At 45.9% G+C, this 24009-nt stretch overlaps 1 protein-coding gene across 3 annotated transcripts in view; it reads right to left on the bottom strand.

Annotated features, from left to right (window-relative positions):
* Window positions 1-24009, bottom strand: part of Spats2 (spermatogenesis associated, serine-rich 2) — an 87290-nt gene that overhangs the window by 1432 nt on the left and 61849 nt on the right. For all 3 annotated transcript variants that reach the window (XM_011245737.1, XM_006521450.4, NM_139140.1), the window contains 4 exons: window positions 12518-12576; window positions 6077-6186; window positions 2849-2951; window positions 688-902 (listed from right to left, as the gene is read on the bottom strand). In XM_011245737.1, the coding sequence (XP_011244039.1) occupies window positions 688-902; window positions 2849-2951; window positions 6077-6186; window positions 12518-12576 (487 nt within the window). The remainder of the gene's footprint in view (window positions 1-687; window positions 903-2848; window positions 2952-6076; window positions 6187-12517; window positions 12577-24009) is intronic.

The raw sequence follows: 24009 nt of genomic DNA, 5'->3' as shown, positions 1-24009 counted from the left end.
TCAGATAAGTACCGTACCACACGTCTGCAGAGCCGTCCTAAGCACCAGGGAAGAATGTGCGCACAGCGCAGTAAAAGCACACGGTCTGCTGTGCTGCGTGCTATGTTATGAGCTGCAGATTACGGCATGGCACGCTCTGGCCAAGGATAGCACACTTCTCTCATTCCAAACCCAGCAAGCTTACAGGACTGGCTTTTTTGTCTTCCAGGTCCAATGCTCTTAGTTCTGAAGACTATGTACAGCTTTTGACTGCTCTTGTGTTTATTTATCCTTCAAACCAAGGAAAAGAGACTGGATCTCTCTGCTGCTTTCTAGACTTTTCTCTTAGCCTGGCGGGTTCACTTTTTCTTTCCATTTAGGGTTCTCAAGTCCTGCAGTTTTCAGATACACAGTGGTGAACTTGCTACCTGGACTACCCTGAGATGGGTGCACAACTCCCAGTGTGACTAATTACCACACAATACAACCCACAACAAACTGCTAACAAACCAAAGTCAGCTGTCTGGGGCAACGGGAAGTCTCAGTCCGCTGATGGTTTGCGACGCTATCTCTAACAATTTCGTAGGAACTGAGACAGGATGGATGCAAAAACAGCAATGGAGAAAGCCAAGGAGAAGGTGACACAGTAGGCACTTAAATGCCAACAACTCGGGTCGCTCTTCCATGGCACGCTCAGAGCCAGCTTACCTCCCGATGAGCCTGGCAGGGCCGGTCACTGGAGTTCGTCATGGCTGCAGAGGCCTCTCTTGGGGCACAGTTTCTCTTGTTAGCACCTGGGAGGCTGGGAACAGAGGCATCAGGGGAGGAAGAAGCAGCAGAGCCATCACTTGGGCCACTCAAGGACACAGGTGCCACCAAGCTGCATCGAGAGCGGGTTGAGTAGCTGTTCTTTGGATGTGACACTGAAACAGAAACATGTGGACTATGTTGTGATCCTGTGATGTTTCACGATGAGCAATTAAGGAAAAGAACTATTTGCGGGATGTCCCGGTGTGTAAAGGCTGCACAAGCCTGGCCATGGGCTGTAAGGTCCAGAACCCGTGTGCAGTGGGGACAGAATCTGCTTCACCAAGTTCTCAAACCCCACTGCTTTGTAAAACATTCTTAGAAAGAGGAGTACAGATTATACCATACCCCCCCACACACTAACACTGACACTGACAGGGTCTCAGCAGACCCTTTTCCTAAACTCCTGGTTGTAGACTAAACCCTGGGAATGACAGGAAGGGCCCTATGTTCCAAGGAACAGTCCCGAAGGACAGACTTTGCAAAGCAAAAACAATGTAAACAATCAAATCTCTGCTGAATCCTTTTTAAATGCAGTGATGTAAGGGTACAAGAGTCAGACCAGGTAAGTAGAACTAGAACTTGTGCAGCCTGGTAGTGACGTAAGGTGACAATAGTTATATAAATAGAACTACATACAAATATGTTTATATGGTTATATAAATAGTACTTGTCTTTGCAGCAACCATGTCTTTCCAAGTTTCTTTCTGCTAAAATAGCCCCAAATTCAATAAACCAATATAACCAAAAATTCTTATTATTTTCAATTCAAAATGTTGTCAGATATCAATGGTTTAAAGCCTTCCTCGGATGTCCTCTTGGCTTGAAGCCTGGTCTGTGATGGGTTAACAGTCACCACTCTGAGGCCACCATTTCACTCTTTTGTGTTATGGTACAGCAGAGCAAGCAGCACTTACAGCCCCAGGGTCAACACTGAGAAGGAGAGGGGAGCTCGTTCAGAGCCTGATCTATTGTTAATGTCTGACTACAAACTCTCACTCAGAGGCCCTCTATGTTCTCCCCCTTAAAAGAAAGGTTTTATTTTGTGTGTATAAGTGTTTAGCCTGAATATAGACATGCACTATGTACCTGGTCCCCGTGAAGGTCAAAAGAAGACGCTGAATCTCTTGGAGCAGGAGTTAAGGATGGTAGTACTCTACCATGCAGGTGCTCGGAAGCAAACCTAGGTCCTGTATAAGAGCAGCGCTTATGAAGTGCTCTTAATCGCCGAGTCATCTCTTGAGCCCCATGATTTATTTTTATATGTGTATATGTCTCTGTGTGTGCAAGTGCCCACAGAGGCCAGAAGAGGGATGCCTGGGGCTGGAGTGATGGTGACTCATAGCTACCCAACATGGGCCCTGGGAACTGAACTCTGGTCCTTTGGGAGATCAGCAAGTCCTTTCAACTCCCAAGCTGCCTCCAGCCCAGCTCTTTCCCACTCACGGTGTCACCACTTAAGGGTCTCTTATGTGCCTAGTGAGACAAGAACTGTTGTGTCTGCTTGAAGGAATGAAAAAGGTCCAGGCTTCAATGCTGAAGCAGGTTTGCCCTGTTGCCTCGGGTGCCTGCCCCTCACACTGTTGTATCTCACACCTCAACTCAGCAGAACAGAATGGAAAAGAGTGCTCTGCTGGGGGCTGGGGACCTGGAAGATGGAGGCAAGAGAAGTGGGAGTTTAAGACCAGCCTTGGCCGGGTGTGGTGGCCCACACCTTAAACCAAAAGAAAGACCAGCCTTGGAGACTTAGCCAGGGCTACACAGAGAAACCCTGTCTTGAAAAGCCTAAATAAATAAATAACAAAAGAAAGACCAGCCTTGGAGACTTAGCAAGTTTGTAGCCAGCAGTCTAGACTCCAAAAGAACAAAAACTATCTCATACTTCAGGACTGGCAAATACTAGTCTTTACAGTCAAAGGGATTCCTATGTAGCCCATTGAGTTTTCACAAACCCAAGACAAGAGGCACCTAGGTGTGTGCAGTGGACAGGCCAGTCAGCACGTGTGCCTTCACCACAAGAGGACAGTCTCCTCAGCATCTAAGGTCTGGATCTCTCTCTCACCTTGTCCGAAAGAATCGATACTCTGTTTCAGAGTCTCCACATCACAGGTGAAGCGGGCTACCCTTCCAAGGTCTTCATCATATTTCCGCTCACTGACAAAGTGCTGGAGAAAAGAGAGAAAAGGTCCCAAGTGAGACAAGCACTGCACACAGAATTAAAACCACATCTAGAGATGGGAAAAGAAGTCTCTCTAACTTTCTCATTGTTACTGCTTTAAAGTTTGTTAGATGGCCATTCCATTACCGATACTGAGTAATCAGACAAATACACTCATTTTCTCAAGGGTCCGAAGACAAGCTTCATAGTTTGATGAAATGTTATAAATGGTCAACAACTAATGGTTATGACCTATAGGAATGGGGAGGGAGGGAGAGAGGGACGGGAGGGGAGGGGAGGGGAGGGGAGGGGAGGGAGGGAGGGAGGGAGGGAGGGAGGGAGGGAGGAAAATTTAGAGTAAAGAACCATCTCCCTACTGGAGCACTCTCCACATGGGACCACTTTACACAGAAGCAGAGGCAGCCTGTGCTCATGGCTCCCACAATGACCCCGTTAGGTAGATGGTTTGTTGTCCTTCAGGAGAAACCTCCTAAGAAAAGCCATATTGTCTCCTTATAAAATAGGACTTCAGAGTCTTTGAAATAGGAGCAATTTCTTGAGATGAAAAACCATTCACGTGGAAAGGCAAGGCTGCAAACGAGACATCTGTGCTGCAAGCGATTTAATCCTTTTAAAAGCAGACTGTGCTGACCAGCCCACTGGGCCAAAAGCTCACCATACTATGGAAAGTATGCGACAAGATCATGTCAGGAATGAGGCACCTGTAGGGACCTATGAGACAAACAGTGTCTCGGTGTCCGGCATCTTCCCTCTACCCACCCACACTGCACAGGAGGAGGCGAAACACCAAGTTCAGAGGTCAGAGAAAGTGGGCACCAGCTGAACTCCTTCCTGGAGCACACCTCCTCACTGGGAAGTCGATGCCCGCTTCAAACACATCCGAATTCTTGGAACGTATCCAGAAATACCAATAGGGAAAGGAGAGAAAAATTACCATTGAGATCTGACATCCTAAAAATTCTGAGCACACTGCAGCTTAGGAGAGCACACAAACTCCTTGTAATGGCGCTTTCAGATACAGAATATCTGCCTCATATTAATTCTGAAACAAATTCTAGGGTTTGTTGAGCCAAAGACATAATAGAAATGACAGAAGTACAATGATCTGGAAATAAGACGCTTAAATTGCACAGCACCCACTTCAGTGTGTTAAAACGTGGAAAGAAACAGATTAGAGTCTTAGTCAGCCCGCACGAGTATTTCTAGAAACCTTTTAGCCTCGTAGGAAGAGAACAGATGACGCCCAGGGGAGCCAGAACTCTCACCTAATTACGAAGGGGTTTCTGGTGTCTCCCAAGCAGCTGAATGAGACTGAGTGGCACCAGTGTGAGGGGGATACCATCCAGTGTCGCAATGGACTGTCGGGGAGCAGGAACGTCACTGACACTTTACACCTGCCGGCTCTCACACACCAATCAGTTCTCAGGGGAGGAGGGCGGGTCTGTGTGAACCCGGACCCGGGAGGGCCTAGCTTACCTTACCCCATGCCTGTCCCAGGCCTGCACGGGAAGCATTCCCCTCAAACATGGGAGCAAAGCCCATGTTTGGAAACAGCGGCGGTGAAAGGCTGAGGAATAGAAAGCCCCCTCTCCTGGCCCCGAAAGCTTCCTGTTTATAAATGACTTAGAGCACACTCTCCACGGGAACCGACAACAATCCAGCGTCTGGGGCTCACACACTTATTCTCAGAAATACCTTTTTTTTTTTTTTTTTTTTTTTTTTTAAGCAATTCATGTACTTTCCTTTATGTGTAACAAGTAATTGCTTGAGTCTATGTATGTAAACTTCATGTGTGGCTGGTGCCCTAGGGGGCCTTGGACAGAAGAGGGTGTTAGAGGCCCTGGAACTGAAGCCATAGATAGTTGTGAGCCACCGTGTGAGTGCTGAGAATTGAAGCCGGCTCCTCGGCAAAGCAGCAAGCGTTCTTAACCACAGAGCCTTACACACGTCTCCCTCCCCGCCCAACACACTCCCCCCCAAAGTTTATTTATTTTTATTTTATGTATATGAGGGTTCTGACTGCATGCATGTACATGTAGACTATGAGGCCAGAAGAAAGCATCAGTTACTCTGAAATTGGAATTACAGATGGTTGTTAACTGCCACGTGGGTACTGGAAAAGCAATCAGTGCTCTCAACCTGTGAGCCAGCTCTCCAGGGCTCCAAATATTATAATTTATAAAAGTTAAAAGATACCAGGCAAGCATGGTGCTCACATTCGTAATCCTTACACTCAGGAGGCGCAGGCAAGAGTGTCTGAAAGTTGAGGCTCGTTTGGGCTACACAGTGAGAAAGGCCTTAGACAAACAATAAAGGTATGAATGCTAAACTTCAGACGTGTTTATGAGGAGATTAAAATACAGTAAAGATCTTAAATTGTTAACATTTCTCTATAAAACAAGATTTGAGCAAACTGTTAAAAGCATGTGTTCTAAGCTAGTGTGCCACGGACTACTTAGTACTGATCACAGTCTAGTGAGCCAGACAGATTTGCCACCTAAAACTCTAACTTGCCATGAAAGCCCAATACAGAGGACATGACAGGAGTCGGGAAGAGGGGAGCCCAACACTGGCTCGGGGCAGATGGGAAACAAGCGTAGAGTTCTTTAAATGGGAGGGCCAGCAAGTGTCTGCAAATGGCTCGTTAACATGACTAGAGGAAGAACACAAAAGGAGCCTGGGGTGGCACAAGGGCGAGCCCAGCAGTCAGTGTAAGGATTACAGTGTTCATCCTAAAGTGTGAGCAGGTTTGAAGAAGGGACGATCAGGACAACTGGAAAGACTCAACCAAGCCTACCACAGAAGGCTAAGCAGCAGGTGACGGTGCTGAAGATCTTTATGGTGGAATGGAAACGAAAACAAGATTCAACAGCAAGTTCAAGGATGGGCAGAGTTTCCTGACAGACTTAATTCGAGAAACGCAGACATTTCCTAAGATTTCCTACCAGAACAACTGGATAGATGACAGAACCATTTAAAAGAAAAGTCTGGTAAGGGGTCAAGCTCAGAAGGGCAGCCCATGGGTTTAGGATGTTAGGTGAAGCCATGACTCCTGGAGATTTGCTGTGCTGGCTGGTCCAGAGAGTCAATGAAAGAAGAAGGGAGTTTCACCTTGATATCAGCCCTGAGTTCAACCAACTGCTCCTCTGACATGCGAACGGCCACATCTGTCATCTTCTTTAGAAGCTCCGCTTTCTTCTGCCGGCTGAGCAAGATTTCCACTGTGGAAGAAAAAGGAGTGTCACGTTTATGCTGCAGTTAGAGGTGCAGTGAGTACCTGCCTCAGAGTGTGTCCCGACAGTCAAGGGCCTAGCTGCCTGCCCACTCACGCAGAAACTGAAGATACCAGAGGCTCAGCTTCCAGCTGAGGGGTCTCTGAAGGTAGTTAAAAGACAAACACGTATGAATTACAGGACTTATAAAATCATCTCCCATTTCTCTCTCCTCTTCCTAACACCCCCCAGTCTGTTCTCAAGAAGTATACATATGAAGACAGAAATATGTATAACATTTGACACAAATTTCACCAAGAACAAACAGATACAAAATTAAAAGCAAAAGCATACCCCCCCACCCCCATCCCCCACTTCTGACTTTGTTGTCTCTGGTCAGAGAACCACTAACAACTTCCATTGCATAGTCCAAACACTGTCTCTTTATGTAGAGCACAGACCTCTCCCTCCCTCAAACCGAGTCTATAAGACACACCATCTTCTCTTTACCAGAGCCACTGTTAACCTGCTGTTCATGTCTCATTCGGCCGTCCACTCTACACACACACCCAATTAGTACATCAACTGATGATAGATATTCAAGCTCTTATACTCTTCTTTTTAAAAAAGCACCTGTTTCTACAGATATGGTAAAGAACAGATTAAAAAAATAAAAAATAAAAAAGTCCTCCCTAGGAAGCCAAGCTGGGAGCTGTCAGACAAATAAGCCGAGACACTTCACCACCAGCCTAGGAACTGATACCCAGCAAGGCTGTCCTGAGACAGCCTCTCACCCTGAAGCCCAAGCCTGTCTGAACGCTGCGCACAGGGCGGCATGTGATCTTCTGCCCAGCCCAGCCTTCCACACACTGGAATTACACACTTAAGCCATGATGCCCAGCTCTGTCCTGCAAGAGTTGGTCACTGTTTTCTCTTTCATTCTTTCTTTTGTTTCTTTTTCATTTTGGTTTTTCAAGACAGGGTTTCTCTGTGTAGTCCTGGCTGTCCTGGAACTCACTCCGTAGACCAGGCTGACCTCGAACTCACAGAGCTCTGCCTGCCTCTGCCTCTGCCTCCTGAGTGCTGGGGTTAAGGTGTGCACCACCACCGCTACCACCTGGTGGCAAGAATTCTTACTCTAATTCTCTTTTTCTGTGGATGTAACCTAGAGGAAGGGGACATGGTCTCTTCCTTTAGTTTATGGACCCAAGCCCCAACACGCCATCTCTGGCCTGATGAGAGCTCTAGTTATTCAGAGGATGTGGCCTTTCAGACAAAGGGACCAACCATTATGCTTTGAAGAGGTGGCCACTGACAAGAAATTGAGGTGTATCTATTCAATTTATTTAATAAATAACCTTTAGCTTTTTACCTTATTTTATACACATAAACACATGGGTGTTTTTTGCCTGCATGCATGTGTGTGTACCGTGTCTGGGCTCTCAGAGGCCAGAAGGGGGTATTGGAACTGGAATTAACAGATGGCTGTGAGCCACCATGTGGATGCTGGAAACTGGAGCCAGGTCCTCTGCAAGAACAGTACTCTTAACCACTGACCCATCTCTCTAGCCCCCTTTAAAGGGATCTATTTATTTTATAATAAAGAGGGTCACTGGGCAGCTGAAGCAGAGGACTGTGACAAAGCCTATTAAAAAGAGTAAGGCCCTTCTCCTCTTCTTCCTGTCAGAAGCCCCAGGTTAAGCCAGGTCTGAGCACTCATGCCTGTGACCTGAACATCTGGACAGCTGAGGCAGGACTGTGATGGCAAGGCTAGCCTGGGCCATATACTGAGTTCTAGGCTGGTCTCAGCAATACAGCAAGTCCCTGCCTTGAGAAATCAACCCAAAATGCACGAAATCAAAATAAAAATGTTGAGTACCAATGTTCCTGGGTCCACACCTAGTTTGGGCTTTGCTCCAGATGACATGGTGTGTGCCCTAGCTCAGCTTCAACACTGATGTGAGCGAGCAGAGGGTGGGCCCAACAGGAAGCTCTAGCTTACAGTGGTCGAGTCATGTGATGCTCACCCTTCCCTTACTGAATCCTTAGGAGTTATCTTTCGACCAGAGCACGCTGTAAAGGTGGCTAGAAAGGAGAGAGGAACCTGGGTCCCAATGTTACCCCTCTGACATTCTAATAAATATATAGTGATGCCCTGCTAATTATATATTAGTTATCTCTGGGCTTCTTCACAAGAGAACAGGAAATGCATTTACCTAGGTCACTCTATTGTGTGCAGTCAATTCCTAACTGACATATACAGAACTTTACACCCAGGGTCATGAGACAGCTAGCAATGCCGTGCTTGCTTTGTAAGACCATCTGAGCTAAAACCTCAGAAGCTAAGAAAGCCAGGTGCAGTGCACACATGGAGGCCAGATAGCCTCAAATGTGGGTTCTGGAGACTGGGCTCAAGCCCTGTGCCTCTTACTGACTGAGCTATCTCTGAAGATCAACACTCGCACTCGTCTTTCATTCCTTCTGTCTTTTTTTTTTTTTTTTTTTTTTTTTTTTTTTTGGTTTTTCGAGACAGGGTTTCTCAGTGCAGTCCTGGCTGTCCTGAAACTCACCCTGTAGACCAGGCTGGCCTCGAACTCAGAAATCCACCTGCCTCTGCCTCCCAAGTGCTGGGATTAAAGGCATGCATCACCACTGCCCGGCTTCTGTCTTCTATAGTACACTGTAGCTGTCTTCAGACACTCCAGAAGATGGAGTCAGATCTCGTTACGGATGGTTGTGAGCCACCATGTGGTTGCTGGGATTTGAACTCCGGACCTTCGGAAGAGCAGTTGGGTGCTCTTACCCACTAAGTCATCTCACCAGCCCTTCTTTCTGTCTTTTTTTTTTTTTTTTAATTTTTTTTTTATTACGTATTTTCCTCAATTACATTTCCAATGCTATCCCAAAAGTCCCCAATACCCTCCCCTCAACTTCCCTACTCACCCATTCCCATTTTTTTGGCCCTGACGTTCCCCTGGGGCATATAAAGTTTGTGTGTCCAATGGGCCTCTCTTTCCAGAGATGGCCGACTAGGCCATCTTTTGATACATATGCAGCTAGAGTCAAGAGCTCCGGGGTACTGGTTAGTTCATAATGTTGTTCCACCTACAGGGTTGCAGTTCCCTTTAGCTCCTTGGGTTCTTTCTCTAGCTCCTCCATTGGGAGCCCTGTGATCCATCCATTAGCTGACTGTGAGCATCCACTTCTGTGTTTGCTAGGCCCTGCTTTCTGTCTTTTAAAAAAGATTTGTTTCCACGTGTGTGAGTGCTTGCCCACATGTATCTATGTTGGCCATATGTATGCCCTGTGCCTGTGGAGAGCAGAGGAGGTCACGGCACCCCTGGCACTGAAGGTGTGGCATCTGTGAGCCGTCACGTGGGCACTGGAAGCTGAACCTCAGTTTTGGTGAAGATTGAGAGTTCCTAAGTGCTGAGCCAGCTCTCTAGCCTAACACTGATTTTCTTAACAGCTATAAAAGACCTACTTACGGGTTTACTCCCACCTGTCAATCACACCAACCTCAGTTCCTCTCAGCCTCCAGCATTCTGGGATTTCAAGTGCAAAATTACAGATTTCAAGATTGAGAAAATATGTTTTAAGGATTTAAAATTTTTTAAATTTAATTTTATATGTGAGTGTTTTGCCTGCATGTACACCTATGCACCGGCACGGAGACACACAGTAGGACCTACAGAGCTCAGAAGGGGTGCTGGATCTCCTGAAACTGGAGTTACAGGGGGTGGTGAGGCATCATGGCGTGGGTGCTGGGAACTGAACCCTGATTCTCTGGAAGAGCAACTAGTGCTCTTAACCACTGAGTTCCCTCTTCAGCTCTCAATAATGACTTCATACACATCACATGACTCAGAAAACCAACTAGGGCTGTGTGGTTAATAAATGGCTTTGTGATTACAAGCACTGGCTCAAGCAGAGGATCCAGGCTCGAGTACCATCACTCACATGGCAGCTCACAACTGCCCAGAGAGCCCACGCTCTCTTCTGGCCTCTCTGGGCACATGGGACACATGTGATGCTGCACAGACACACATGTACACAAAACACCCCCATACATAAAATGAAATAGTCAATTTTGGTTGACTGTGGGTCCCAGCACTTGGTAAGCAATACAGGTGGATCCTCTGTGAGTTCGAGGCCAGCCTTGTCTACAAAGAGAGTTCTAGGCCAGCCAGGACCCACAGTGAGATCCTGTCTCAAACAAACAAACAAACTAGAAACCAAACACATTTTTTTTGAGAAAAAAAGAAAACAAAAAGATATGATACTGGACAAGTCACATTTTCTCCAAAAGTTTCTTCACATGTCAAATAAAAAATAAAACAAGAAGATGACGTAAGGGTCTCTTGGCAAACCTAGAGGCCTTGTTTTGGCTAGACTGGCTGGACAGTGGGCCCTGTGTCCTACATGTCTGTGTGTCCAGCTCTAGGGTTACAGACCCACACTGCTGTACTCAGTTTTGATGTGGGTACCACAATTTGAACTCAGTGCCTCCTGCTTGTGAAGCAAGCATTTTATCCCACAGGTCATCTCTCGACCCCCTTTCCAGTGCTTGGCTTAGGACGTGGCCTCTCACTGGGGCCTCAGCCCTAAGTGCCAGGCGTTTATTTCCCCTCTCCTTGTCTTTTCTTTTCGTTTCTCGAGACAGGGTTTCCCTGTGTAGCCCTGGCTGTCCTGGAACTCACTCTGTAGACCAGGCTGGCCTCGAACTCAGAAATCCACCTGCCTCTGCCTCCCGAGTGCTGGGATTAAAGGCGTGCGCCACCGCGCCTGGCTTTGTTTCCCCTTTTCCGGGGCTGGAGTTAGATATGTGCCCACACACCCAGCTTCTAACACTTATATTCATGCCAGAACAGCAAGGACTTTATTGGCTGAGCCATCTTCCTAGCTCTCTAAAAGATACACACTTCTTTGTGTGCATATTATATATTTGTATATGATGTTTTGCCTGAAGGTATGTCTGTCTACCCTGTGTATGCCTGGTGCCCATGGAGGTCACAAGAGGGCATCAGATCACTTGGAACTGGAGTTATAGGCAGTTCTTAGCCACCCTGTGGATGTTGGGAATAGAGCCCAGGTCCTCCAGAGGAGCAGTCAGTGCTCTTAACTTCTGACCCACTGCTCTAGCCCCTAAAAGATGTATTTTTAAAAAGTACCTTTTTCTCAAAAGTAAGGATTGTGCCTTTTTACCAGTTTTAGTTTATCTGAACCTTTACCTATAAAAGAACCAAAGGACAAGAGTAGGCTAGATAGCTGGGACATTTAGACATCTCAAGATACACTATTTAGTGCTTATGCATCTACTTCTGAGAAGCAGACAGCATCTCTGCTGTATTCGCCACACTTCCCTGTGCTCAGCGCAGCGGTCTCTGGCCCCACCTGCCATGGCTGTGGCCACAGGCACAATGACTCGTGAGCTACCACCTAACAAAGCATTCCTATCCTTAGTGGTTTGAGGGTAGGTTAAACGACCTTCCCACACAAGTTCGATCTCATGAAGATAAAACCCTCCGCTGGACCATGGGGTCGGCTCAGCGGGGTAAAGCACGGCCATGCACACCTGATCCCAAGTCCCTGGTGGAGGGAGAGAATCGGTTCCGCAAAGCTTTCCTGCACACCGGTGCTGCACACCTGCACGCAAACCCACCATCACGTCTGCCTCTTCTGTGAAAAACCACACCCGGCAAGGCTACGGCGCTCCGATCCTCAACTCTCAGCTCACTGCCTCCCCTTACTCTCTGATTACAGACACTGAATAGGATCATCCTGAAGTGGAAAAACAAAGGAAATCCCACGACAGGAGACAAGGGCACACGCTTAACTGTAGGAGCATGGGAGGTCTTCTCTGACCATCCTGATAATTCTGCTTTATCAAAAAATAAAAATAGTAACAATAAGAAATTCCAAGAAAAGCAAAACAAAAGGCGGCTCAGGCGCCTCCAGGGTGCTTCCTTTTCCTACGGTCGATGCAGACACCGTGATGCAATCTCTTATAAATTAAATTCTACACTCAGAATGCTAAAGATTTGGGGAAAACTTTTAAAACTCGTATGAAGAATTAGTATGTCAGCACAGTACATTAATTGATAAACTCATATTTGTGTGTATACATAAACCATAACTGTAGACTATAACACTAAGCTTTGACTGAGAGGCAGCAACCTATTATTTGTATGGCTGATAGTTTTTAAGTCTCTATGTAGACCAGGCTGGTTTCAAACTCCCAAAGACTGGCCTGCCTCTGCCTTCCAAGTGCTAGAACTGAAGGCTTGCACCACCACGCCCTGGCTCAGTCACAGCTTTAATCAAATATCAATCATCTTACTTGCTTCAGCTTTCACTTTATCCATCTCAGCAAGCAGTGCCACTTCTCGATCCATTAAACTGGGGGGAAAATGAGAAAGAAAAAAGGGTTAGATGAGAAACTCATACCCAAATAGTATACAGTTAATGGAGAACTAGCAACTGTTTCACTAAAAGCATACTGCTAAGAAACAATGTATGGACTGCATGATAGTCTGGTGTCATATTCTCAACAAAGAAGATTTTAAAAAATTGTCAATACAAGGACCCCATTCCCTTTGTTCCTTATCATAGAGCAGGCCAGCTACTGGAAATCAGGAGTTTAGAACCAGCAGATGGCAGCACCAAGCCACAGAACTTTCTTAGTTATGCTAACTTTCAAGTATTCTGGAAATTACTTATTTCCACAATTTCTGGTTTATTCTTTTATTAAAAAAAATATGGTCTCACTATGTATCTTAGCTGTCCTGGAACTCTATGTAGATCAGGCTAGTCTTGAACTCACAGAGATCCACCTGTCTCAGTGTCTTAATTGCTGAGATTAAGGTGTGCACCATGGTGCTGAGCTTGGTTTATATAGTGATACTGTTTCTAGTTTTATAAGGCAGTATGTCTGTAAGGGCATAGGGAAGTGGTCCAATGTGAGGACCAACATACCCAAGGTATGCAAAGTGCTGCGCCAAGTCCAGGGGTGCTATAGTCCTTACAATCAGCCCTTATGATAGAGTACAGCCCTTAGGATACAGTATGACCCTTATGATACAGTGTAGCCCTGACGATACACTATAGCCCTTACAATACAGTGTAACCCTTATGATACAATATGGTACAAACTGATTTAATTTCCTTTCTTTTTTTTTTCTTTTTAAAGATTTATTTATTTTATGTATATGAGTACCCTGTAGCTGTCTTCAGACACACCAGAAGAGGGCGTCAGATTACATTGCAGATAGTTGTGAGCCACCGTGTGGTTGGTGGGAATTGAACTCAAGACCTCTGGAAGAGCAGTCAGTGCTCTTAACCAGAGCCATCTCACCAGCCCATAAACTGATTTCTGATTAAAAAAAATTAATAGTAATCAAAAGGGATGGAATTAAAAGTTTCTTATAGTTTTTTCCCCTTCTTGAGTACTAGGAATCAGACCAAGGGCTCTGTATATGTGGGGCAAGCATGTACTCCTGATTGCTTTCTTTTCTTGCAGTTGGAGGTGGACACAGGGCCTTGTGCGCTATGCTGACACTACCACTGGAGCTTGGCTCCCAGACAAAGTCTTGCTCTGCAGCCTAGGCTGACCTTGAACCCCTCATCTGCTCTTCAGCATCCGGAGTACTTGATTACAGGTGTGTGTTACTAGTTCTGAAGTCACTAATCCTCTATTTCTTAGATCTTATTGTTGGTGGATTTTTAAAATTGCTTTTCTGTGTAGCCCTGCTTGTCCTGAAACTCACAGTATAGACCAGGCTGGCCTGGAACTCAGAGATTCACCTGCCTCTGCCTCCTGGGTGCCCGGATTAAAGGCCTGCACTACTCCATCCAGTTACTTAGACTTTTAGTACACATTATGTGTGTAGTATATGCAGACTGTCAGAATCAGCACGCGGGAGCCCACTCTCTCCTGTCTCCATGTGAGTCCCAGCTAAAATTCAGGCTGCCTGATGTGGTGACAGGTACCTTCACCCACTGAGCCATTCCGTCAGCCTGAAATTTCTCCTTTTTAATAAGACTTGCAAAGGCAATCATATACACATGTACACGCCTATTCAATTTAGCTTACTGCATAATTACACAGCACAAAGTAGTTAGTATAGTGGCTAATGCTGTAAGAAGTGCATTAGCATACAAAGCGGGGTCATTTCAGAGAGGCAAATCCTTCACAGAAGTCCAGTCTGATGACCATGCGCATTAATAAGCAGACTTGCTAATCAAGAGGTGGCTGTGAGGCAGGCTTTGGAATTCCCAGAAGCCATGACTGGGACAGGAGCTGCCAGGCCTACAGCGTCATACTGCCAGCCTCCTGTTGCCAGCTCACCTTAGGATGCACACACTGTGCCTAGCAGGTAACAGGCTCTTTGACAAAGCTTATAAAATATGTACTAAAGACGTCAGGAAAACGAGCAAGCTGCTCACATCCCCTAGCCTTCACTGTCAACCACGTAACTGTACACTGTTGTCCACAAATCAAGTTCTGTGACAGGGCCAGACCTTCCTTGTGACGAGTCTTTCCACTGTAACAATGAAGGGTTATAAACTTTGGTTTCTTAACGATTCACTGGAGAGCATAAGAAAATTCATAGGCAGCACACTGACTAGCAATGCAATATTATGAGAACACCGCTAACGTTCTTCCAGACTGAACACTAGCTGGGCACAGCCAGAGTTAGGTTAGGAATCACAGACACTTTCAACAGGATCCCGCTGTGCACCCAGCCTGCCTGTTTCACTCTCCTTTAGGAGGACAATGTAGCAACCAACTATACTCGATCTGGACTTTCCACTAAGCAACTTTTACAGCTTAAGCCTATGCATCACTGACCTTAAACTATGAATTCGCACACCCGACCTACAGTGAGGCATGTAGAGAGTAATGCACATATTTATGACAAATACAGAGGTAGAAAGCAACCTCATGATGAATATCCACTGCACACATTCATGGAAAATATTGAACATAATGTTTGGCTACTGCTTGATTACAAACAATACCTGTAACACTGTTCGCCATCTGGATCAATTGGACTCAATGACTTAATCCATTGTAAAACTCTTTTTAAAAAGATTTCTATACAGTATCCCTTATTTCTTCTACATGTGAAGTTTTCTGTACTGTTCAATAAAGGAGAGAGCAAAGCCCTTTTAGGGACAGACACACATATACAACCTTTTTTTTTTGGTATCTTTTATCTTTTTCTGTATGAATGTCTTGCCTTGCATGTATGTCTGTTTGCCGTGTGTGTGTGTGTGTGTGTGTGTGTGTGTGTGTGTGTGTGTGTGTGCCTGATTCCTGTAGAGTTCAGCAGAGGGCACCAGGTCCCCTAGTATAGGAGTTACAGGCAGACAGGAGCCACTGTGGGTGCTGGGAACCAAACCAGGTCCTCTGCAAGAACTGTGGAGTCATCTCTCCAGTCCCCTTACGCTCACTCCTGCTTAGGTGACAGCAGGGGGACACTGGTTTCTCCCTCCTTATTAGTCACCAATGTGCTCAGTCCATGCAACTGACAGCATGAGCCCTCTCTTAAAGAGTTAGTTTACATTTCCATACCAAAGACCAATCAAAACTTAGTAAAAGTTTGCTTTGCAAGTCCAAGGACCTGCATCCACTTGACAGAACTCATGTAAAATGCTGGGCATGGAGACTCACACTTGTAACTCCAGGGCTGGGGGGCAGACACTAGTACTTACATGCTTGGGACTGTTAGCTGGCCAATCCAGCTTAACTGGTGAGTTCTATGCCCATGAGAGATCCTCCCCGAGTAGAGGTGGATAAAACTGGGCTCACACCTTTAATCCTAGCACTCTGGAGGAAGAGGCAAGCAGACCTCTGTGGGTTCAAGGCCAGCATGGTCCTCACAACAGGTATCAGGGCTAGCCAAGGCTACCTATAAAACCAAACCAAAACACCAAAACTCAAATCTGCATACACACACACACACACACACACACACACACACACACACACACACACACACACACGGAGGTAGACAGGGGCTGGAAAGATGACTCAGTGTATAAAGCAGTGGCTGCTCTTTTCAGAGGACCCAGGTTCAATCCCCAGCACCCACACAGAGGCTCCCAACTGTTCAGGAGATCCCATGCCCCCTTCTGATTGCAACAGCCACCACACACACATGTGAGACACAGACACATATGCAGGCAAAACATTCATACACTTAAAATACATCTAATTTTTAAAAAACATTAAAAAAAAAAAGAGACCGAGTTCCTAAGGAGGGATCTTGAGGCTGCTCCCTGCACATGCACACATGCACCCCCTCCCACCCAGTGCACATAAATGCATTTCAAAGACCAATGAAAAGTAGCAATTACTTTCTTTTGTTTGTCATGTTGCCACGGCAACATCTACTGAACTATCTTGGCCTTGGTTCCGAGTTAACGGGAGTGGGAAACAGAGCTTGAAGGAGCTGGATCAGGATTTCTAACTTCCCATTAAAGAGTTTACAGCTCTTTATGATAGAAAAATAAACATTAAAGTTAGCAACAGCTCTCGTTACAGGTACCCGACAAGATGGCTTCACGGCTGCTAAGAATGCCGTCTTCTTAGGTTGTTCATTTAAGGAAGGCACCCCGGACAGTGTTATGCAATTTCCAAACACTCTACCAGCACACACAGGCATGTACACCACGGGTCTATCCTTTTACATTTTCAATATTTTTCAAAGTTTCATCGTAAGAGGTTGGAGAAATGCGTTTACTACAGTCAGAGAAGATGGACGTCGGATTAGAAACCTTAGGTAGCAGGGGAGAGAGGCTCCTTTTTTTACACAAGCAAAACCAATAATTTATTGTAACTCAACTTTCTAAAACAGACATTTAACTAGATCTTCCTATCTGTCGCTGACCTAAACAGTGGTTCTGGAATGTAATGGTGGCCGAGAGATTAGGAAGGACTATGTTGTGAAGTAACCATTTTGGATCTGAGGAGGAAAGGCTCTTTCAGGCAGGCAGGCAGGCTTTCCGTGACCTTGCTCATGCTGACACCTCAGGCGCTGGGCTTCTCCCAGGGCTCCCCTCAGCGGCAGTGCGCACCACTGTGCACGGGGACATGGCTAATGTGACTTGCTCAGCATGGCTGGGACCTGAAAAGGTCTTAGGATCGATCTCGATCTCTCTCCTCTCTCTCCTCTTCCCTCTCTCTCTCTCCCCCCCGCCCTCTTCTTTTTGAGACAGGGTTTCTCTGTGTAGCCCTGGCTCTCCTGGAACTCACCTTGCAGACCAGGCTGGCCTCAAACTCAGAGAGACTGACCTGCCTCTGCCTCCCAAGTCCTGAGATTAAAGGCGTGCATCACCACCACCTGGCTTGGGGAAATAACTTCTGTATCTTTTCTTTAATCAAGTAATATGCTTTGCTTACCTGGCCACTATCATTAGGGAAAACACTGATAGCTGACTGGTCTCTATCTCACCCCCCCCCTCCAGCCAGGCCTTCTTATCTAAGCACTGTGATTGCTGAACTTATTTTAAAGCTTTTGTGCAATTTATTGGTCAGAGCAGCTGTTACTGCAGCATCACCACTAGCGTCTCTGAGATACATTCTGTGCCTGTGACTTCACACAAGGCCTTTGACTGAAGTACCTAACACGTTACTAGTCATTTTGATTCTAGCCTCGCCTTCAGGTGTTCCTTGGTATCAAAAATAATTATTACTTGTTTATGTTTACTGCATTAGAAAAACAGTATTTTACATACAACTGTGGTGATCTCAAAACCAATTACATAACCAGATAATACTCTAAACCATGCAGTAATATTCCCAGGTAATATTTTTACTTGATTTTATTTTCTCAAAACTTAAAACAGCCAGGCAGAGTGGCTCATGCCCAGCACTCAGGAGGCAGAGGCAGTAGATCTCTGTGAGTCTGAGACCAGCGTGGTCTAAAGGGCAGCCAGAGCTACACAAAGAAATCCTGTCTTGAAAAATCAATCAACCAACCAACCAACCAAAAGCCCTTAAAGCACATTTTTCTAATAGTATTTGTAAATCAGAGCAGAAATTGAAGCAGAGCCATTGAAAACTATCTTATTTTTTAAACAATTTTTATTAGATATTTTCTTAATTTACATTTCAAATGCTATCCCGAAAGTCCCCTATACCCTCCCCCTGCCCTGCTCCCCAACCCACCCACCACTCCTGCTTCCTGGCCCTGGCATTCCCCTGTACTGGAGCATATAATCTTTGCAAGACCAAGGGCCTCTCCTCCCAATGATGGCCGATTAGGCCATCCTCTGCTACATATGCAGCTAGAGACAGGAGCTGTGGGGGTACTGGTTAGTTCATATTGTTATTCCCCCCCCCCCCCCCGTTTAAGACTTTATTCTTCCCATTTACAGCAAGTAAAAGAGAATTATCAATAGTTTTTTTGTTTCTTAAGTTTGTTTTTTGAGATGGTCTCTCTACATTTCCATGGTTGTGCTGGAACTCACTATATAGACGAGGCTGACCTCAAACTTGTAAGGTCTGCCTACCTCTTCCTCTGGAGAACTAGGATGTGAGGCCTGTGCCTTCACACCTGGCAGCAGCTCAGGATATGAGGAATCTGCCCACACGTATGTCTGTGAACCGCCTGAGAGCCCTTGGAGGCCAGCAGGCGGCTTTCATTTCCTGGGGACTGGCGTTCCAGATGATTGGGAGCCTCTCTGTATGGGAAAGCAACAGATGCTCGTAGGTGCTGAGCCATCTTTCGGGCCCCCGTAGTGTTTAGTAGCAGAGAATGAACGTGCCTATGTTTTCTAAGTCTCCACATCCCCAGCACCGGCCTTACTGGAGCACATTTATTCTCCTGTGCTCAAAACAAAACGGAGCCCTCAAGGTGCCAGGTGAGCTCAGAAGGGGAACCGCAGCAAAACCAAACCTGAGCGCCGACTTACATATTAACCCTGCGGTGAAGATTCTGATGTTTCTCTCTCTGTAGGGAGGTTTTTCAGAACATGTGGACAGGAATTCCATTTTTCTTTATTTTCCTGCTTGCTTTTTATTAAGGAAAGATTCTTTGCTCATGTGTGTGTTTATGTGAATGTACACACACGTGGGTGCCAGTGGAGGCCAGAAGAGGGCACTGGATACCCTGGAGCAGAGTTACAGGCAGTCATGCGCTCTTCACTGCAGACGTGGGCACTGGACCAGGGCCTCTACAACAACAGTAAACACTTTAACCACTGAGCCATCCCTCCACTCCTTTCCTTTTTCAGGTCGGAGTTTTGCGATGCTTCTTAGCAGCCCTTCTGGTCTCAGGCTCCTGGCTTCACAAGCACACGCCACCGTGGCCAGCTGATTCTCTAAAACGGCTTCTGAGAAGTTTGAACTTTCCTTTCTGCCCACGCCTGAAATCACTGTATTCAAGACACTGATGCCAGCCTGACACAGCCAGGCCACATGACAGAGTGCTGGTGTTTTAAAATCTGCCAGGGAAAAGCAGCAGTATGCACCAACACGTCTGCGGCACACGTCTGTGACGAGGTGCAGTCCTGAGTTCAGGAGTGTTAAGCACACACGAGAACTGCCTGGGCTTTCGTGTGAAGCCATTTGCTTTTGTGCAACTTTTTTATAGAGCAACGACATCCACATCTGGGGCTCCAGAAACAGGAGAATGTGTAAACTAGCAAGGTAACGACTGCAGAATGAAGCAAACAGGGACACTTGCTTGCTAAGACAAAATCAATCAGTCAAACAATCAATCAATCAATCAATCAAAGAATAGCATAGTGGGTAAGTGTTAACACCAGGAATGACTTTTAGCTTTCGTAGAAAATAAAAATTATCTGTTATGACTTATATTTCTATTCTTAAAAAAAAATTAAGTTTATGGGCAATGTAGTAAAAAAAAAAACGACAGAATAAAGTGTCTTTAAAATTTTCCTGGTTTCTATCCAGTGTATGTATGTATGTATGTGTGTGTGTGTGTGTGTGTGTGGATATGCACCGTGGCACACACGGCAGGCCAGAGGTCGATTCATGGGCATTCCTTCTCTCTAGAGACAGCATTTGGGTCACTAGGCCTGCAAGCACCCGTGCTTGCTGAGTCATCCCACCAGACCCGTAAACTGGTTTCTTGTTTGTGCGTTTAGTTGTATTTAGTGTGCTCTGTGTGTATGACTGCTTTGGTGGCAAGTCTGTGTGTACCATGTGCATGCCTGGTGCCTGCAGAGGTCAGAAGAAGAAATCAGATCTTCTGTAACTGGAGTTATGAATGTTGTGAACTATCGTGAGTGCTGGGAACAGAACCCTGGTCCTCTGAAGGAGCAACAAGGGCTCTTTTAACCACGGAGTCATCTCTCCAGTTCCTCCCACCCCCTTGAGGCACGATGTCATGTAGGCCAGGCTGGTCTTCATAGGTGCTATGTATCCAAGGGTGACCTCAGACTTCTGATCCTCCTGCCTCCACCTACCAAATGCCCGGATTACAGACACATACCACTATGCTTATTTTATGCATAGAACAGTGTCATAGGATACACCCAACTTGATACCTGCAAACAGGGAATCGCAACTGAAGACTTGTCTCTATCAGACTGGTCTGTGGCCATGTCTGTAAAGCATTTTCTTGATTGCTAATTGATGGGGGCACCAAGCCCCCTGTGGGCTGTGTGGCTGTATAAGAAGGGTGGCTAAAACAAACCTAGCAGGCCTGTGAGCAGTGTCTTCCATGGTTTCTCCTTCAGTTCCTGCACTGTCTTTCCTCCAAGAACAACTGTCAACTGGGGCTGAGAAAGCAAAAGACTTTCTCCCCAACTTGGGTTGACCAGTGTTTTATCACAGCAACAGAAAGGAAACTAGAACCATATTCTTCATAGTAATTCTCACAGATGATTAAGGACATCTTTTTAATGTTTGTTTTTCATAAAATTAAAACTTTATTTTTATTCAAAAAGGAAGCCTAGCATGTCTTCTGTTGGCTTTTCCTAGCCAGCACACTAAAAGGCAATCTTCCACCACACAGCAAACCTTCCAGGACGCGTTTGTTCTACATCCTGCTTCCTTAATAATAATATAAATATAATATAAACGGAAGCCAGGTAACTACTCTTGCAAAGTGCATTTTACTGATTAACGAGAAAAGTAAACCTGGGTCGAGACACCATTATTGCTAAGTCACCTTAAGGAAGGACAGATTAAGTTTAGACAACGAAGCTCTGACTCTATCCCCTTCAGGAATGCGTCAGCTTTTACCTAGCATCAGTGTGAGGGAAGTCACCACCAGACATTTCCAAGGAGCCCTGACAAGGAATGTAACCTTACTGTTGCAAATCTGCTAGAATCCTTTGCTCTTCGTTGACACTGAAACACACACATGACTCTCTAATTGGCATTAATTCCAAGCTGGTTGGTGCCAAATGAAGCTCGCCCGCCTGACAATCAGGTCTTGAAGTAACAACCACAGGCACATGAAGGAAGGTGAGTGCTTTCAATCTCGCCCGCCTGACAATCAGGTTGGGTTCCAAGTCAGCAGAACTCACAGGTCTCTCTCTCTCTCTCTCTCTCTCTCTCTCTCTCTCTCTCTCTCTCTCTCTCTCTCTCTCTCTCTCTCTCTCTCTCTCTCTCTCTCCCAGAAGAAGTACGCTTCCTGGTTTGGGGTTGCTGAGTGGGATCAGGTCCTGAGGCTGAGTAGGCAGGAAGCTGGATGATCTGAGGGGTTAAAGAACTATCACAGCAGTTGGGACAGACTACAGATCTCTGTTTTTCTAAATATGCAATCGGGTGATAATTCTAAACAAGAACCGGGGCGCTTCACCGTCCTTGCAGATGCTGGAAACAAGGATACGTTGCTCCCTAGGAAATGTATCACAAGTGGAGCAAGAGGAACCAGCCAGCAGTGAACGAGCCAGCAGGGAATTGGCTGAACTCAGTCAATGCAAGGTCCTGGAGGGTACATCAAGTGGGCACTAACTGGCAGATGAAGGAGGAAATCTGAGTTTGGAGTCATGTGGCAGGAGCAGAGATGACACACTGAGAAAGAAGACACGTCATGACGGTTTAGCTACAGAACCGCAAGGTGGAAAAGGCAGGTTGGGCGACCAGGTGAACCAGCTGTCTTAAACAGTACTGTTTGGGAGCGGGGCAAGGGCTTAGAAGGCTGAGGCATGAGGGCCACAGGTTCGAAGCCAGCCTAGACTATATGGAAAGTCATCTCTGCACAACACATAAGTACTTTTTGGTTACTTCATGCTCATTACTTCACTCTTTGTTCAGCCCTAGAGACAAGGACGACTGAGGGACACAATCACAGTCCTCCCTGCCAGCTCTCTACATCTGCTGTGGCACATGGTGATCAAAGAGATATGGTCAGGCAGGACCTAATGGTCCACAGTAAGAACACAGACAGCCTGCTGTGGGGAGGTACAGGGCTCTCTGCCACTCAGTTAGTGTAAGTAGTTCTTACAGATACGCAGAACATAGAGTCCGAATCCTAATTCGAGCTAATGGCTTGTTCTCTTCATGTCTCCTCTTTAATTTAAATTCTATTTATTTATTTGTGGGGTTGGAGGAAGGAGATGCATGCCATGGCCCGCGTGTGGAGTCAGAGAACCATTTCTGGGAGATAATTCCTTCCAACACGTGAGTCCTGGGAGCAGACTCAGTAGTCAGGCTTGCAGGCAAGCACCTGCTGAGCTATCTTGCAAGCCTGTTGTCTCTCCCTGACTTAAAATTTGGTCCAAACAAACAGACAAAACCACAATTCCTCAGAAAAGAGCTATGGTTTAAACAAACAACACCTTAACGTCTAATTAAAATAGCTCTACTGTATCAGCATAAATTTCTCCCCGGGAAAGATTCAATGATCACATATATTTGAGAAAAAGAACATAGTATTGGTTCCCCTTCTAATTCACAATGCAGATGAGAACTTGGAAAGCTCTGAGGTTCAGGGTCAGACGGTTTAAAGCTTATTTCCAGAGGGCTGAGGCGATGGCTCAGGCAGTCAGAGCATTTGCTCTGCGACACTGGGACCTGAGTTTGGATCCTCACAAGAATTTGAATCCACTAGAAGGTGGAGTCTGAGAGCTAGCTGGCCAACGACCTAGAAGGAAGGCAAGCCTGCGGAACAGTGAGGGATCTGCCCTATGGCAACGTTTCATTGACAGAGGAAGACACACAATGCTGTGCTCTGGCCTCCGCATGCATACTCACTGGTGCACACACTAAGTATTCACAAGCCTCAGTTGCTGGGGACAGAATACCATGACATAGGTGGTGCCTGGGACCTGGAGAAGCAGGTGACACACCCTTCCAAGAGACCCACCATCAGAAATAAGTAAGGGACTGCCTACAGCAGGTCTAGATGGAGACATCTCAGAAGCCCGAGAGCAGCTATGTGTAAAAAAGTCGTTCCCATTTCTCTGAACCTTAGCCCTGGACAATGGCTGTGTAGATTTCATTTGTTCATGACTGCTTTTCAGTTGGCCTTGGTGTGCATAATTATTCTATTATATCTGACTTTCCCATTTCTTTCTCCTTCTGCTCTGATGAATTCTGTGAAACTAGATGTTCCTTGATGTAATGATTCTTAAACAATCACAAATTGAGGCATGGGGCACAGCACAGCACAGCCTAATGGCCCAGGTGCATGCTGTGTGCACTCATCTCAGAAACAGTGTAAATAACTGCACAAGGATAAGTTTTGAATTAATGTTTGACTTGCATAGAAAGTTTGAAGAAATTAAGAAAATGAAGCAGAGCCAATATTGGGACCCCAAAAAAGGAAAAAGCTACTGAAGTTATGAAATGAGTGGTTCCTGGTCTCCTTTGGAGGCGTATGAATAAGAAAATATAGAATACATAAA

Source organism: Mus musculus, chromosome 15 (assembly GCF_000001635.26).
Source record: "Mus musculus strain C57BL/6J chromosome 15, GRCm38.p6 C57BL/6J".
Taxonomy (NCBI): Eukaryota; Metazoa; Chordata; class Mammalia; order Rodentia; family Muridae; genus Mus; species Mus musculus.
The sequence above is the reverse complement of the archived record's forward strand: the minus strand, read 5'-3'. Positions and strand labels throughout refer to the sequence as shown.